At 34.1% G+C, this 18,590-nt stretch overlaps 1 protein-coding gene across 1 annotated transcript; it reads left to right on the plus strand.

Moving 5' to 3' along the window:
* The first annotated feature begins 191 nt into the window (after nt 1-191).
* RGS21 (regulator of G protein signaling 21) lies at nt 192-18,222 on the plus strand. The gene is made up of 4 exons (XM_073222054.1): nt 192-196; nt 292-353; nt 4,558-4,724; nt 17,200-18,222. The coding sequence occupies exons 1-4, from the start codon at nt 192-194 to the stop codon at nt 17,401-17,403; spliced, it is 438 nt and encodes a 145-aa protein (XP_073078155.1). The 3' UTR covers nt 17,404-18,222.
* Nucleotides 18,223-18,590: the final 368 nt, after the last annotated feature.

Genomic DNA, 18,590 nt, shown 5'->3' on the forward strand with positions numbered 1-18,590 from the left:
TCTCCCTTTTGCCTTTATGAGAATTTAAGAATATGCTAATAGTGGTAACAGTGTTAGTTATATTAATAAATAATTTGCTGCTATCAAAATTACACCCCACTTTGTGTTGCTATTGCAGTCCTGTGTAGGAAAAAAATATATAATTCTTGTTGACCTTTTGCAGTTTGATTCATGGTGCCAAGGTGATTTAAATGACGTAATTCAATAAATATATATAGCTCAAGTATTACCATACATTATAGAAGAAAAAGATCACAATGCTATTGTCAAGGGTAGATGTTGTTTCTACAGGTCACCAACGACTGAGGCAATAGTGTGGTCTGAAAATATGGACATACTTTTAACAAACCAAGGTAAGATCCAATAATAAGTTTAAACATACAATGATTAAAAGTAAGTTGTTAAATTCTGGAAGTTGTAGACATAAAGTACAAGTCTTATCTATATTTGAATAACGGTCCCAATAGTCACAGATTTATACAGGCTCAGAGTCTAAATGGAATTAAGTTAGAACTAAAATATGACAAGATTATAGAAACTCTGAACATTAAAACAAAAATGAAATCCCAAATAAGAAGTAAGAAATTTGTCATTTCCTTACACTCATTAACATTTGAGGTATATAATGACTATATTTGTTATAAATTAAAGAAACATACAAACTATTAAAAAGTTGAAACTTTAAATAAGTCACTTGTTTTTCATATCCTGTGGGCTAAAATAAAGTTTTTAAAATATTTATTTCAACTGAGCTAGTCTTATTTTTAGTGCATACAAAATCACACTTAAATGTATGTGTAGATATGAATGTACATCTGCAGATGTGAATTTGGATCTAATATGGTGGTTCAATAAGCTAATTTTGGCCAATTATAAAAAAATCCAGAATTTGTTATGAAGTAATTATTTACAAAGGTATCTAGAGCTTGTTTGTGGTATAGATAATCCTGCTTTACAATAATTCTATTTCATACAGGGAGAAAACTGATGTTATATAGTCATTTATAGACTACATTTTAAATGTAATATTGTTTGTATTAGTCACATGTCATTTTCACTTTTACTTCATACAGTAAATATCAGAGTATTGGAGAAGATTAAAACATGATCAAACTTCATAAATTCTTCATAGATGTTTATTAATATATAAAGTTAGATTTAATTAGATGCAATTACCCTCTGATTTTATGTTTCTTAAGTAACTAATTCCTAAAGCATAGATATAAAATAATCCACATTACTCCTAGAATCCAACTAAAGACGTACAATAAAGACATCAAGGAAGTGGAATTGCATTTTTGTAAGTTTTGAATGGCATGTTTCTTTCCTCCTTAAATATGTAACCAGTGAAACAGATCAGGTTTGCTAAGAGCCTCAGGAAATAAGCTAATTTTGGCCAATTATAAAAAAATCCAGAATTTGTTATGAAGTAATTATTTACAAAGGTATCTAGAGCTTGTTTGTGGTATAGATAATCCTGCTTTACAATACACCACCTCAGCAGGTGGTGACTTGGCTGGCTCCAGAGTAGGGGAGCTCTAGAGGACAGAACCACAGAACAGAGGCATGGAAAGTAGGGAGATAGAGACAAATACTTCCATCTGCATTCCTCCTAGGATCTTTTATTTCATGCCCACATAAAATAGAAAAGTCATAGATTCATCTGAATAGCTGTTAGGCTTTTGCTTTGCTTTTTATAATACCAGCGAAACAGCTTACATGCATTTGAATGCTTCAAACAGCTAAAGGACTCACTGAATTCTCTAATTGTTTTGTCTACTTGAGGACGTGCCTTGCTAGTAGTGGGCACAGGCGCTAGTGCAGGTTGCATCACCTATTGCTAACGTATCCATTTGTAAGCCCCTGTTGGGTCTAACCAGTCATCATTCCATCTTGTAGAGAATATCCTCACATGGTATGATTTTAATGGCATGTAGCATATCATTCCATATGACATCTTTGAACATTCAATGTATATATACTGCATAAAAGAGTAGTTCAATAAAATAGTGTGTCCAAGACAAAGACAACTAGCTCCTTTTAATTTTTTATTCTCTTCCATTGTGTGCTACACCTAGCAATGGAAGTTAGGAGAGATGTTAATTGTTAGCTCAGAGTATCCTTCATTAAAATTGCAGGATAGGAGAAAATAGTAAGTTTCTTTATCTCTAACTTCCCATCTTTTGGGGATGAATTTAGATAATCCTCACCACAAGAAAGCTTTCATATGCCTTAATGGCACATGTATATAACAGACCTGAATCTACAACATTCTTTCATTATTATTAGAACATACTTTACTCTATATAAAATAGACATTAGCATATATTCAGTTTAGACCCCTCAAATTCATTGTTATTTGGACCAAACTCATGGAAAATTTTAATTGAGTGTTACTAAGAAGATTTTTATAACCTAAATTTGTGTCACAGAAGCTTCTTGGATGTATTTTTAAATGCAAGAAATGTGAGTTCATTGAATTTTTTATAGTGCTCACATATTAACGACATCCACACTCTCCAATATTTCTACTAAGAATTTTAATTGTACCTGATAACCTTTTGCAATGACTTGTTATTTCACCTCTGTTTCAAATAATAAAAAAAATTACATCTATTTTTAATTCAGTGTTTTTAGACACTTTAATCTTACTCCATGAAGCCTTTTTCTCTTTTCTCTCAACTAACCTTCACTTCACCTCCTACCTATAGCAACGTACAAATAACTGACTGGCTGCTTTTACATAAATTTTTCTTTTATTTTCTTTTTCTCTAGTCAATTTTTCCTTGCCCCTGAGTCCCCATAGAACTTATTTCTCCCTACTTTGGGATCTGAAGGGTCACCTCTCTGAGCATGCAGGCAGGGCCAAGCTGCTTCGAGCACATGTAAAGGACAGGGGGCAGGTGGAGGAGAAAACCACCACCATTTTGTAGGGCAAATCCCTCTAAGAGATAAAAGCACTAGTATACATATTCCTCCTCAGAGAGATACATAGTCTTGATTATGAACAGCAACTGCCCTTAGAAGAGTAAAAAGTTTGAAACTGAATAATATGAATTTAAAGAACTGACTTACTTCATTCAACTATGGGAATCTGATAATGCTCTTTCTAACCTGTTATCTAACCAGAAGCACACTTTTAACCATACTCAGCCTTATGAGATTCAGCGAGAATTACCTGCCCAAATGAGCTCTAGATATACCAAAGAAGACTATGTCAGGGCACATTTTGCTGAGGAAAATAGAGAAAGGAACAGTATAAATGGTGGCCATAAACTCAAATATCTGTGGGAGCAAGGAATGGCAAATGTGTAAATTTGGCTGAAAGTAGGGTAATGGGGGAAGTGGGACCTATGGAAATCCCAAACTACAAGCACTATCTGTTATTAAATTTTTAAGAAATGCATATACTACTCAAGGCAAAGTAAACAAGTCTTCAAGTAAGTGGGCCCACTTACAGTCCCTGGTCTAAAGTGTCTGGAAAATGCATGCTCGGAGGATGCCTGGGAACGGGAGGAAAACACTGTGACAGGCTGAGTCAGAACAGGTACCATTCTGCTTGAGGGAGCATCAGGGAGAAGTCAGTGCAACTGGCCTCATTGAATTAAAATTGCCCATCACAACATAAAGGGAAGAAGCATTCATACCAAATCTTTCTTCTTTTAGAGATTACAACTGACCAATATATCATCCAAAATTAATGACGGCCAGCCCTTCCCCCTTCACTGTAAACCCAACCAACACAATCTATCCCCATAGCATCAATTCGAATTTCCTCACCAACTCATAGCAACAAAAGTATTCTTAATCTGAAGTTAGTATAACATCATTCAGTAGACTTGGGCTTAGTGCAATGGGTCTGGAAAGTCAGGTCAAATCCAGAATTTCCTCTGAAAAACTTCCATTTAAAAAAAAAAGACTTTCTCCTAACCAAAATCTTAGATTTTACATACCTAGAAAGAAAAAGTACAGTGTCTTGCCTGAGGGTTTCAGCCCTGGGCAAGCTCACTATAAATTCAGTGAGACAGGAATGACAATGGAATGTTCTTGGGGAAAAAGGTTTATTACCCGGCTTGTTCTCCCAGTGGTAGGTTGAGCATGAGGATCATGTTTGCACCCAACAGTCCACAGGTCTGTAAGCCTTCTTCGTCTCTGCCTCTGCCCAGAGCACTGGGCAGAACTCTTTATATAGTGACTCAGACAATAACAGCCCATTGCCTACTGGTGTGGAAGCAGTAGCCTAGCAGAAGGCCAGTTACATCGTCAAGTAGATTAGGGTCAGATGAGGATCCTGGCCATAGGAATTTCCATTTTCCCCACATACAGGTTTTCTTTGTTAATGGAGCTAATTATAAAAATATAGATAGAAATATTTTATGTTATGTTATTGATCCAAAATAAGGTTTTCAAAACTTAAAAAGAGAAACATATGTGTTATATTAGAAGAATGATAAATATTTGCCACTGAATATTCAATATACACTCATGCAACAATGTGTTCATTTTGTCATATTACTGCAGTACAGGCCATAGAAAGATTTTTCACATATTTTACAGCTGGTCTAGATGCTTTTCGAACATTTCTAAAGTCAGAGTTTAGTGAAGAGAATGTTGAGTTCTGGCTTGCCTGTGAAGACTTCAAGAAAACAGAAAGTGCAGAAAAAATTGCTTCTAAAGCCAAGATGATTTATTCTGAATTCATTGAAACCAATGCCCCTAAAGAGGTAAGTAAAAAACTCTAGGATAATGAATATTCATCTTCTAGCAAAGCTCTCAATTAAAAGACATTAAATCCATCTAAAGTGAAACCAAATTGTCACTGTATTCAAATAGAAAATATCTGTAAACTTCAGTAGAAGTTCCTTAAAATTATCCTCTGTCTTTTATGGATTCAGCAAACATTTTTCAACACCTACTATGTGCTGGATATGACAAATATTTCTGTTTTCTTAGCATAACATGCAGGCTCTTGAAAAATAGTGTTTACTATCTCAGATTAAATGTTCTAAAGTTAACCCTCCAGAAATCCTACTTAAATGTGCTGTTAGATTTCACATTCACCTTTGTTTATCATTTTGAGAACCATGCAGGTCAATGTGGAATAAAACTCTTGAATAAAATTTAAATGTTTTTTAAAAGAACAACATAGGGTGGATACAACTACTTACTAACAGTACAAATTCTTGACTTTCAATATTTTGGAGATTCACGTTAAGCATGTAATAGTCTTACTCCCCACCCCCTACCGCCACCACCAAAAAAATAAAAAGGTTTGCTTGCCTTTATTTCTTTGATGGTGAAAATGAGCTAAAGGTATGAGGCATTATCTCAAGTGATCAGGACCCACCTGTGCTTCTTCAAGATCAGGAAAATAGAAAACAACTTAGAGAGAAATCTGGAATGACCTTGCTAATAGCCTCAAAAAATGTTTTAGGCTTGTGACATCTCATTAATATCTGATTTAATTTCCAGAACCCAAACCATGACTATCTCCACATACTTTATTGGTTAATTTTAAAGTTTAGGCAATTTATATTTTTTAACCACTGAGATTACTCACTGAATATATCATATAAGCAAAGAGTTTTCATGCATAAGTAGCAAGCAGGAAGCTACATTAAACTACTGGTACCAATCATAAACTACTAATAAAAGTCATCTTTCTTATAGAGTGAAATGCCAATATCCTCATAGGTGACAGTTACCACATTTTCTGATCCAAAATTAAGATTTGTGGTATGAGAAGGCTTTTTGTGCTTATGGAGACAAAGGACAGAAAAATGATATGCAAACATTTTCAGAAAGTCTAGGGATAAAGTTGCTGTATCAACAGTTCAAGTTTTAGATGGATATTAATTATTGCAGGATATACTGGTCTCATATAACATTGCAGATATATTAACCAACAAAGCATGACCTAGAATTCATAGGGGGAAAAAGAAAAGAACTTTAATTCCTATGGAGCTATTTCAACATTTTGCATCACCATCTAAGAATAAATAAGAATCTGGAAAATTGAAAATATAATATGTGAGATTTTTCAAGTAATGTGTCATTCCCTAAAAGGCTTTGAAATAAACTCTAAAGATGTCCTATTTATTGTGACATTGACCTGAAAGCCAGATTTTTTTCTTATGAGCCCATCTAATAAACAATGATTTTTTTAGGATAACATTCTCAAACATTATATATGAAAAATCTTCTAACAAAAAATGTAATCTTTTCATTAGAGCTGAATTCAAGCAAACAATGTACAATAAATTATCAACTTTGACAAAATAGTTTTGTTTAATCTCCTAGTCTTTTTTTGCAAAATAAATGTATAGTAATAATTTAAATGAATAGTGCAGCTATTTTAGGATTTAAAGCTTTCATAGCATTTTATAATTTCTACATCTCATTAATTTTGACTAAGTAAAATATAATTAAATTTATGGCTGCTCTTCAAGTAATAGATTATGTTGTCTACTTGAATCCTTGAAGTGTCTAAAAATATTATTATTGGATATGACAAAATTCACTGAAAAAAAGAAGGATCCATGTGGTCCATCAGTTTTATGTTAAGTATGATACAGCAGTTAAGGTTGATTCATTAAACTGATTTTCTGAGTGCCTGTCCTCACAATAAAGTCACAGAGCAGAAGAAGATACTGACATATAATGCTCCCAGTAGAAGATACAGTATATAATATAATAAAATCACATATAATGTTTATCATTAGCACAGTAAGAAAAAGTACTATATCTATCTGGAGAATTAAGGGATGGATTTGCAGAGTGGTTCACATATGAAAAGATATATCATGAAAAGTGAGTCATATTTATCAAGAAAGCAAATGAAGAAAGAATATTTCAGACTGAAGGCACAAGATAGCATGGAGGCCCAAAACTCCCTGAAAATTACAATCATTTTGATATTGCTAATGAGGAGTAGATAGATAGCAAAAAAGATAAAAAAAACCATGGGAAGAATTCTAGGTTTATCTTATAGGCTTAACAAGACTTACCAAGACAAGGTAATGTATTTGATATGGTAGTTGGAAAATATAATTTTCATAAGTAGAAAATTAATTCAAGATTGAGATCCATTTGAGACTATTCTCCATTTTATATATTCGATTATTGTTGTACAACTGACTTTTATAAAGAATCAAAATTATAACCAATTTCCTTGGTTGAAAATGTTAAAATAAAGAACAATGAGGTCATCTTATCCATATGTCTATTAAATTCCATTTACTTTCTTTTCAATTTCTTGTGTCTTTACTTCTTCATCTATAAAATTGCTAGCATGATTTAATAATTTTTAATTGATGCAATTAGGCAATTTGCAATTAGACCATACTACCCTTACTAAATGATCCCTGTCTTTAAATTGACATCACTAGCCCTTCTCAGCTTCCTGTTCTAACAAGGACTACACACAAAAGTTGAACTTTCAGTTTCTCTGAGAGATGATAACAATTCCAACTGGATATTATTCTCTTTCTCTCACAATGTCTCCTTCCATATGGTTTCTACAGTAATAAGCACTTTCAGTTTCTACAGTAATAGGGTGATGTAATGGAAAACCTAAAATTTGAAAATATCTAGACCTCTAAGTTCAAATCCTGTAATTCTGTGGTAAACTCTCTGAACCTCAGTTTCCTCTCTAAAAATGTGTCAATAAAAAGTATTAACAACTACACAGAATGATGAAAATTCATGTGTCTAGAGTTTAAATTATGCAGAATGGCTTTTAAGAAATTGTAATCCTTTTATTTAACAAATCATTATAAATCAACCCAAAAACAACCATCAACAAACTTGAGAACATTTGAAGATAAGCAACTTTAAAAGACTAGATAAATATATATACATGAACACATGTTATAAAAACATATTAACAAAAACACTAGTTTCAGATAAAAAGAGCTACTCACTGAATGGATTGTACCTAGTCAGTTTCAGAAGAAAACGCTGAGAGGAAAAAAAATAGGTCTGAGCCAGGTATTTCAACTAAGTGATATGAAAATGAGAAAATTTTTAGAAAAACAATATATATTTTAAAGGGTCTCTATTTTGCACACAGTAAGAACCTATGAGTGACAAAGGAAAAACTTACACTTGTATTAATTCTTCATTCAATTTGGACCACTAATTTCATAATATTTGGAAAGTTTCAAGAAAAAATATTACTTGGTTTCAAGAGAATGTAAATCTTCAAAAATTTTAAATAATATTTTCATGGTCAACTTAGGACACTGGCATATTTTAAATATTTACACTATATTCATATCGTTGTTACTTTATATTGAAAAACAAATTGGTCAGCATGAAAAATATGTGATCGAAAGAAGTTTATGTTGTTATCCTGTGAGATTAGAAAATGTTCCAAAATATAGTATAGTGTAATGTTTAAAAATTATATAAATTCAACTTCACATTACCACCACTCCAGGAACAAATATATTGGAAAGTTTTTAAGCCCAATAATATTAGTACAAAATATTTAATTCTTAAATGCATTAATTAAATGTGAGGACCATAACTCACAAAACAAAGAAGAAACTGTAGTCATAAAGGAGAAGATATCTTAATGGATCTGTGCAGAACTTGTTTTTAATATCTGCGTCTGGTTTTTATTTTTATTTTTAATGCAGTAAATATTATTTATTGACTTATTTTATTTCACATTAATATGTTTATTCTGTGCCTGCTATTCACCTCCTTATAAGATAAAGTTCCTCCATAGAAGGGAAGTTCAGTCTAGGCAGGAGAACAGATAATAAACTAATAAGTATAAGGCAATGTGTTGTGTGAACTAGGCAGCTCAATAAGGAAATGAAAAACAAAATAGGTCAGAACTATGATTTAGCTCAGAAGAAACTGTCAATCTAGTTGATTTAAAGATGAAATGTATAGAACTAGTCAAAAATAGCAAAACAAGTAATCAGGTGCAAAAGATAAAGTATCAGATGAGATTGTTTGCATTATGCATAAAGGATATAATGATTGAATAGCAGTGACACCGGATACTGAGATATGGCCTTTATTTTAAATGGCCTTTAGTTTTAAATTGAGTCTTAAGTGAAGAAATAGATATGTGAATTATTGGTAACAAGAAGCCAGTGAAAATGGACATTTGGAGGCATTTCTTAATATTACTATAATACCAACTTTTCTCCATTTTACATTCACATTTTTTTCTTTGCATTTTAAGTGCCATTCCCCCAATGTGTTGATGTTATTTTTGGTTTTAGTCTTGCCCCACAAGTTGCTGCTTGCCAACAATACCCCCAACTATAGAATTATCCCCAGATATAATGAGTCTACTTATTAATTTCCTAAGTTTTTGTACACTAATCAATAGTTAAGTGTCTATTATATGCCAAGTACCATACTGGTGCCCCTAAGAAAAAAGACAGAGTCCCTGAATAGAAAATACTGTCTTGATGCGAAGACACCAGATAAAGATAATAACAATAAACTCCTGTGAGCATCATGACAGGGAAATACAGGTGACGTGGTAGCTCGCAGCAGGAAAATCCATGTCTATGGGGTCAGGAAACGTATCTCAAAAATGTAATTCATAAGCTTTGACCAGAAATTTAAGCATAGAGGGAAACAAGAGAAGAAGGGAGGAGGGAAAGAGGAGAGGAGGAGCCGAGCAAAGGACCAGCCCATGCCCCCAAGGCTAGTAAGGAAGCCTGGTGCTGGGTGTCTCTGAGTGCGCCTGTACCTCCTGGATCCCAGTGATTTCCGCATCTGTATTTATTTCATCTTACAATGAAGGGATTTCAGAGAGGAGAGGGGGGTGGTGGAGAGAGAGAGGAGGAGGAGGAAGGGCTGACGGAAGGAAAGGAGGGGAAGAAAGAAAGAAGAGCAGAGATAAAGAAACATCTGCACAGAGCTTTCAAGGGACTATCTCATTTGATTGTGTTCACTTCTAAGGAAGGTATTGCAAGACTATCCACATCGTGCAGGAGAAAAATGACCTGAGTCCTAGAGACAAACTGATGAGTCCTGCAGTCATTAAGATACACAGACCCTGAGGAGGGAGATGTACAGCCCACACTTTTAGGTTGCAAATTCCTTTTTCTAGATCTGCCATTTATTGTAAATGTTCATGACACAGCCTGGGAACTGATGTGTATGCTAAGGAAAAAAGCATAAAACGATCTTGTCACATCAAGTCTATCTTCCTTTCTATCAAAACCTTCATTTCTTTTCTCATATCTCCTTTAATTTGTATAACTTCTTAAACTGTGAAGCCCAGATTCAGATAAAACATCAGGAGGGAAAATAGTAGCAGGAGTATTTCTTCTAATGATCTGTGGAATCATTTTGGCACTCTGAAAAATCGATGGCTGCATTTCAACACAAAAACAAAATGCTCAGTGTTTTTTGAATTTCCACACATCCCTGTGACACTTAAATTAATCTTGGATTAGCAAACTGAGGTTAGTGAAGGAAACCAGTAGATCTGGCTCCCTTTTAGCTGCTCCAGACAGCTTTTGCTCATGTACAACTATTTTCAGCAATCTGTATGTATTACAGTTTTGTACATTATGATTACATGCATTATGATTCTTTCACTTCTCTTGCCCAATTCCAGGTGTTGGTACTGCCTCCCAAGTCATGGCATGTATTTCTGCCTTGAAAACCAGTAATAACAAAAGGATACAGTCCTGGCCAAGGATGGATTCCTTCTAGATGTTACAAACTTTGCTATTCTCAACTTTAATAGCCATCCTTGAGAATATATTTCAGGATATTAGTTTGCTTTTCATGATGCCAAGAATGCAGTAATACGTGAGGTGTTAGTAGTGATTGAATAGAATTATGCTACCAAAAACATGATTATAGGCAGCTTTAATTTGAATAGTAATTTTAAGCTCTGTTGTGAATGAGGCCTAAGATGCTGCCTGCTCCATTTCAGTAAGGTGTTTTACATATGCAGGCACACACCCTTTGCATAATGACAGTCTCCTGCTACACTATCCATTCTAAATGAGGAAAAGATTATGTCATTTGAATGTGAGAACACAGGTGAAAGCTTTTCATTCAAATTATGTAAAAACATATAAAGCACAGTTTAGAGTCAGAGGAAAGCCAAAGGTTGCACTTTAAAAGGTATTTTTCCTACTAAAATAATTCGTTGAAAGCCAAAATAATTTAAAACTGTTGGTATAGGAAAGGGAAATTTGGCTTGCATAACTTACAGTTAACAAAAGCACATGAGCATTAAAATATTCTGGGTCTTTATAATGAAACTGTTTTGAAACAACTACCACAAGCATTATTCAGAAGGCAGTCATTTTAATGCAATGGATTGTTGTCAGTGTCAGCTGTGTCAAGGCCTTTTCAAAATTGACAGGATTTAAAAGCCTCTAAATGGTTGTGATGACATCTCAGCTGTCATTTCATAAGAATCACAATCCTACATCTTGTTTTCTGAGACTGTCAGTGCAGCGGTCTCAGATATCTAAGATAACTCATGACCCTTTGAAATATAAGCAAACAAAATACTGTATTTCTCAGAGTCCTTGAAGACGATCCATACAAACAAAATGCAAGTGACTATTCATATCAGTAAATACTATAGACATAACTGTTTATTTAATCAACAGATACACTGTTCAGCCCTTGCTGTTTGAGATTCCCAGCAAAGTCAAAGCTTCCCTATAATTTCCCTGTAACTCCCCACTCACAGGAGTGCCCCTAGACTACACGGTTGGAAAGTCTGCCCTCTCTAGAAGGTCACCTCCAGGGTCTCCCATTCAGTCTACCTCACTAAACTTCACTCAACTACATTATAAGTAAGATATCTCCTCTGTCTTACTTTTTGAGATAGATATTCATCCATATATCTTCTTGTAGAGCCCAACCAAAAATCAAATTTGAGTTAAGTGTAAAGTTGGAGTTGGAGTTTATAGAGAAGCCTCCAGAAAAGTGATCCTATTAAAGGAATGTATGTGTCAAAATATATACTCATCCTAATGTTTTCATTTATTTCTTGTTACTGAAATTTCATGGGAGTCAAGAGGAAAAGACAAGGCTTGATAGCCTATTCGCACAGGTGGACCTCTCAGGAGCATGTAACCAAACTGATCACTGTCTCTAGTTGTGAAATACAGTCTTCAGTTGGCTTCTCGTGCTCATTTTCCTCCTCCTTTCCTGACTGCTCTTTCGGATTTTATTTTGCTGTTCCTACTCATAATCCAGCATGCACTAGAATGAGGGGAGGAAATCCTCATTTATTTTCCGCTTACATTCATTCTCTCGGTGATCTCTTTTATAGTCTTGTGTCTTTAAAAGAGCCTCTCAAACTTAACAAATTCAAATCTCAGTCCTGATTTTATGCTCAAAACTTTGTCCTACCTGAGTCTCTACCTCAGTTCATGGCAACTCCAGTCTTCTATTAGCTCCGGCTAAATAATCGCTATTCATCCTCGATTTTTCTTTTGTGTTCATACTTCATATCTAACCCACCAACACTCTGCCATATACTCTTCAGAATATTTCTAAAATCCAGTCATTTTAAACATCTTTGTCCCTTGTCCCAGCTCATAAATATTTGATCACAAGTTTGAGCCTTTCTAAATATCTTGGAAATCTATGCAGTTCCCCTGATTCTCAACAACTGACCCAGCATCACTGATCACCTTCTGTTACAGTTTCCTAAATTTTCTTCCTTTTATCCACACCTGGCTACTAGACCACACAGTGATATGTTTTTTCAAATATGTGTTTGCATCAGTCCCTTACTTCAGATTCTCTTCCTTGCTCCCAGGTTAAGTAAAAATTCCGTTAAGAAGACCTACAAGGTTCTGTGTGACTGGCACCTCCGTGCCTGTCCAGGCTCTTGGCTTTCTTCCCCTGCAAAACCCACTGGGCTTCTTTTGGTTTACGCTTCCATGTGTAAGTCCCTTCCTTAATCTTCTACTCATAATAACACTTCAATGGTAAACTTAAACTCTAATTTCCTTTAGAGAGCATATTTTTTCCCTTTGGATTGCTTTTTGAAAATCTGTCTTTTCAACTGCCTTTTTATCTTAATCACTTTATATCTTCAGATCCTTAGCACAATTCCTAAGCATCCACTCAAAAAATAATACTTCACATGAATAAATTCTAGAAATGACCACAAATGAAATAACTGTTTTTTCATATACACGTTAGTTGTTTTTATCCAGAAAAATGGGGACAATACTACTATTCATCTGATAGTTGTGTGTATATGACATAAAATGGTCACATAAAGACTTGGTACATTAGTACTAATATTCAATAAATTTTAATTATTATTTATAGTAAAAATAACCGTTTTAAATATTCTTATGATTGTGTTAGAAATAATGCCATTGTTCAGATATCTTGCCATGGAAGAAGACAGAGTAACCAAGGGAAAAAACCTGGGGAGAAAAGAGTTGGGACAGAACTTGGAGAATGCATATCTGTTCTGCTCATATTTTAAGGAACATGCAGAGAAAACAAATTAATGAAAGATATAGTAAATGATCACAGATAAAAGTCAGGTTAATTCCATGTCATGTGCCATTGAGTTCCCTTTTGTACTGACAGATCTTCTTACTCTGATAATCAGATTGAGTACATAACATCAATAGAAGCCTTCGTACTCAAATCTGTTTAAACAAGAAATCAAATTTCTTAAGATTTGTGACTCAAAATAATGTATAATGGTAAGGAAATGATAGTGACTTTCCTTCTGTGGCCAAGGAAGACTTCTTAGAGGTTATTCAACTTGAGCTAAATCAATAGGGGCAAGGAAAGTCTGTTTGGAATAGAACTGTGGGGATCAGAGGATTTTAGATGGTGAAACAGCGTGAACAAGGGCTGTAGTGCAAGATTCACTTTGCAATTAGGGAGCAGACCAGTCTTAGGGGCATCACTAAGGACAAGGAGGAGACCATTTTGAAATAATACATTGACATCTGAACGGGCTGAAGCTCAAACGACAAGATAAGGTGTTTAAAGTTTATGTCATAAAAAATAATGGGTTTCAACTGAATATTCATACAATGAAAGTGATATTTTGGTGAAATAAATATAGTAATGCTTCTACAGGTTCAGAAGGGAAGGGAATTATAAGAAGAGTTGAGGTGTAAATTCTGCAGTTCAGGGGAGGGATTAGGTTATAAAAGACTACACTGGAGAGATGAAAGTGAGAAAGAAAAAGATCACATGAAATTACAAAATAAAAGACAAATGAGAAAAAATATACATATGAAATAAGAGATTGGAGAAAAAAGAAGTGTCAGAGATGATTCTTATGTTTCCAGCTTGAACAACTTGGAGAAAAATAATGACATTTATACAAACATGTGGGTGTGATGTTTTGTCACTGACATTAAGCTGAATTGCCAAGACACAGCTTCGTAAGACTGCTGATTATCTCAGTACATGTGCCCATCACTCAACTATCAATAGCTGATGTTGGCAGGTCTGCGGTGGGAGAACAGGCAAATAAGAAAAAGTGAGAGAGATAAGTCAGAACTACATGCTTAATATAATTGAATAAATAATATTAATTATAAGTATTAATTTGAAATAGAATAATGTTCTTTAAAATTTAAACATGATTTTCAACAAATAAATAAATGTTTTCACTTTATTTATACAACATACATTTATTGAGCCCTTACACTGTTCAAGACATTATAAGGCATGCACAAAATGTAAATATCATCTAAGTGACACAAAGTTCTTTGAGGGGTCAGAGAGGGAAACAATGCACAGGTAAACTTCACAGGTACATGTTATTTTTGAACGCATCCTTAAGGACATGAAAGACTGAAAGACTTAGATGAAAAAGCATGACTTTCAGCTAGGTTTAAAAAGGTATTCATCGGGGAAATTAAAAGGGTAGTGTCTAGCTTGGTGGGAATACAGAGCACACACAGAAGAGAAAAAATACATAAGTTAAACTGCATTGTAAAGGCCATAAATGCCAAAACCGGACTTTGGAACTTTTTTAAATAGGCATCGGGGAGTTATTGCAGGTGTTCAGTTCTGATAAACATAATAAGCCAACACTGTACCCTGAGCACACACGAACCCTGCTCTCTGTGAAAACTCACCCAGTGAATGAATACTTCAATGAGCTAAGTTGTTATGTTTACCATTATAGTGGATCTAAAGTTAAACAAATTTCAAATGATGCCATTAAACAATTAACAAGACAGTTATAGGAGGCAATACATATTATCTCATATCCCCACAATGTAAGGTAGGATCTGTGAGACAAGACTATCCTAGGCGTTTAAAAGTCACTAAATGATCTTGGTAACACCCACTGTTCAATGATTCCTACTATGAGGCAGGTACTACACTGGGTTCATAACGTTATCATGACACTTCCCTGCTCAAAACTCTTCCAGTGTCTTCCTATTGCTTCTAGTAGAAAGGTAAGAACTCCTTAGCACAGCGCATCAATCTGACTAGACCTGTCCTGTATCTCCACTTCCAACCTCATCACAGGAACTTTCTTTGTCATATCCTATACTCCAGCTGTCCAGCCATAGTGGCTTTTCAGAATACAGCAAATTCCTTCTTGCATCAAGAACTCTGTATTTGTTGTGTTTCCTGCCAGAAACATTTTCTCCGAGATTCTCAGAGGATTTTGTTTCTTCTCATCTTTCAAGTGTAAATCTAAAATAATGCTATTTATTTAGTTACTTGTTATCTTTCCCCAAATATAAAAAGCATTTGGCACAAAATAGACACTCACTAACACTGGCAGAATCAATGAATATATGGATTGCCTCACTTTAATTCTTACAACAACTCAGTCAAGAAATACCTAGCTTAAAGATGGGGAAGGACAGCTCGGAAATATTACAGGAAATTCAGGACACTGAGGTCATCAGTGTCAGAGCACAAGATTTGAAAATAAGCCCAAAGTCTTTCCACTACCCCTCCCCATCTTCCTGCACAGAGAAGGAGAACTTGATTCTGGATTTTAAGACCTCCAAGGGAGTTGCAGCATTCGATCTAGAGCTCTGACGAACGAATAAATAGAAGGGCAGATGTGCTCTAAGATCACAGAGCAGCCGAAGTCCCTAAAGAAAGAAGTCATGTGTGAACAGTGGCCTTTTGAAGGCCTTTTGATGATTCTTTTCAAATTAGAATTATTTCTCCTTCCTAGAATAATAATATTAAAATATTTTTGTTATTTAATTAATTTGGTACTTTAAACACTTTAAGATAGATGCTATGACTATTCTCTTTTATACCATGGCAATCGAAGATGAAAGAAAATGGTAGAACTTGCTTCACTTATATGAACAGCAAATGAATAGCCGAGGGGAGATTTGGTTGTGGGGCTGGCTGCTATCTTCTGACCTCAATTTAATAAGCATAAGCTGTCATTTATGCTCTCTTTTACCAGACCCCAAAATTCTGGCATTTTCACTGTCTCCCCCATTTTTCCAAAAGACATTTTAATTCTATTCAACACATATTTATTGATTGTCTGTTCAGTGGCATACATTCTGCTAAATGCCATAAAACAGAATGCAGAATGAGACAGAGCACCTGTTTTGGTGAGCTTTCAATTTTAAGATTGACCTTAAAATTGAATATTTTTTTTGTACTTCATGAATATTTTCAGTTAATAATTAAACAACTTGTATATGAAATTTTCTGTTTCTATTTATGTGTGGTAGTGGCAAGGGGACACATATATATGTATATTCTGTGGGAGGCAAGGTCAGTGAAGAGGGTGTTATTTGGTCCATTTTGGCAAACAAAATGAAATAAGAATTAGAAAGCGATATGTGGCAAACAAGGGAAAGTATGGAGAATGGAAATGGATCCATGGAAGCCAACCTAGTAAATTCTAATTATTGTTCTGCCTGTGGAAAGTATGTAGTAGGCATTAGGGTCAAGTACTAGAAACAGAAATTTAAAATCATAAAATATCTTGCTTGCTTTTTCTCTTTGACATTTTTTATAAACTCAAAATAAGGCTTTACCTTTGTATTCAGTCTATGCCAACCCACTACCTAGGAAAAATAATCAAACAAAGCATGTGTCCTGCATTCCAAAAAATTGACACATGACCTTTCTGCTGTTTCGCATAAAATTAACTTTGTGCTCAGAAAAGAATTTAAGAAGTACGTGTATCTACCATCTGTATAAGTCATGTATTCTTTGATTAAACTAATCTAATGGTATGCAAACTTATTTCCACAGATTAACATTGACTTCAGTACCAGGGATCTCATCTCAAAGAATATTGCAGAACCAACTCTCAAATGTTTTGATGAGGCCCAGCAGTTAATCTATAGTCTCATGGCCAAGGATTCTTTCCCTCGATTTCTAAAGTCAGAGATTTACAAGAAACTGGTAAATAGCAAACAGGTTGGAAATCATAAAAAATGGCTTCCTTTCTTGTAAAGGTAAACAGTAAACAAATAACCAAGTTACAATTTGGGGGAAAACAAATGATAGGAGAGAATAATTCTTAATTTCTGTACCTGAAGGCTAAAATGTTAAATATACTAATACAACATAAAGGTTTTTTAGGGTTTAGAAAACATTTTTTGCTCCAAAGGAAGAATACTTTTTCTATATGATGCCTGATATTCTGAGTCATTTGTTTATAATTTATTCACTTTATCAAGTACTTAAAAATGTTCTACTGGTAAAATACAAAGGGAGTTTGTAGAGATAATACACTAAGTAGATATTCATATAACAATATAAATTCAAGGAATTATATACCTTCATGTTGCTGAATGGGAGCCTGGTTAGCATCATATACATGATTTTAAATACCATTTGCATTGTTTAGAACCTCACATAAGTAGAAAGAGAAATTCTGAACCAAATACAACCTTCTACCTAGTGTACTCAGCTATTTTTTTTCAGCCAGGATTTGCCACATAATAACTCTGTGGTTATCTAAACTGCTATAGCCCTCAGTTTAATTAAAAAGAAAATTAAAAGAATGTATACATATTTTTATATATGTCATTATATATATAATAAATATATATTTTATGTATATGACTTTTTATAAAGTGTCACATTTTATATATGACTATGGCTTAGACTTTGTCAAAATATTATCGGTTGGTTCAATTCTCTGACATCACATTGGCATATATATGGGAAGAGTCTGAAGTGTGGGGAAGACTGATTTTCTTAGATTAATAAAAATATAAAGAAGAGGAATGGGAGTATGACTAAGTTCTTATATAATGACCTGCGTAACAGTAATTGTCCCACAAAATAAAAACATATTGCAACATTATATACTCAAATTAGGGAGTTAAGTATCTATTCACTCATTCAGCACTGGAACATGTTTATAAAAGTCAAATAAATTTTAAAAACATTTATTTTGAGTCGTGCCTAAAATTGTTTCTTTCTATATATAAATGTCTTGTAATGAGCATGAATAATTTAATGTAGTAAGAGGATCTATAAGGATTCAACAGATCATCCTTATTTCCGTTGTATTTGCATAGATTTATCTTTATTGATATCTCTAATTTGGAGATTATTTGAACATTAAAAAAATAGAGGAAAAAGAGCATTACTTAATTTGTCTCCACAAAGTGCTCATTTGACAGACAAAT

This window comes from Manis javanica, chromosome 14 (genome assembly GCF_040802235.1).
Source record: "Manis javanica isolate MJ-LG chromosome 14, MJ_LKY, whole genome shotgun sequence".
Lineage (NCBI taxonomy): Eukaryota > Metazoa > Chordata > Mammalia > Pholidota > Manidae > Manis > Manis javanica.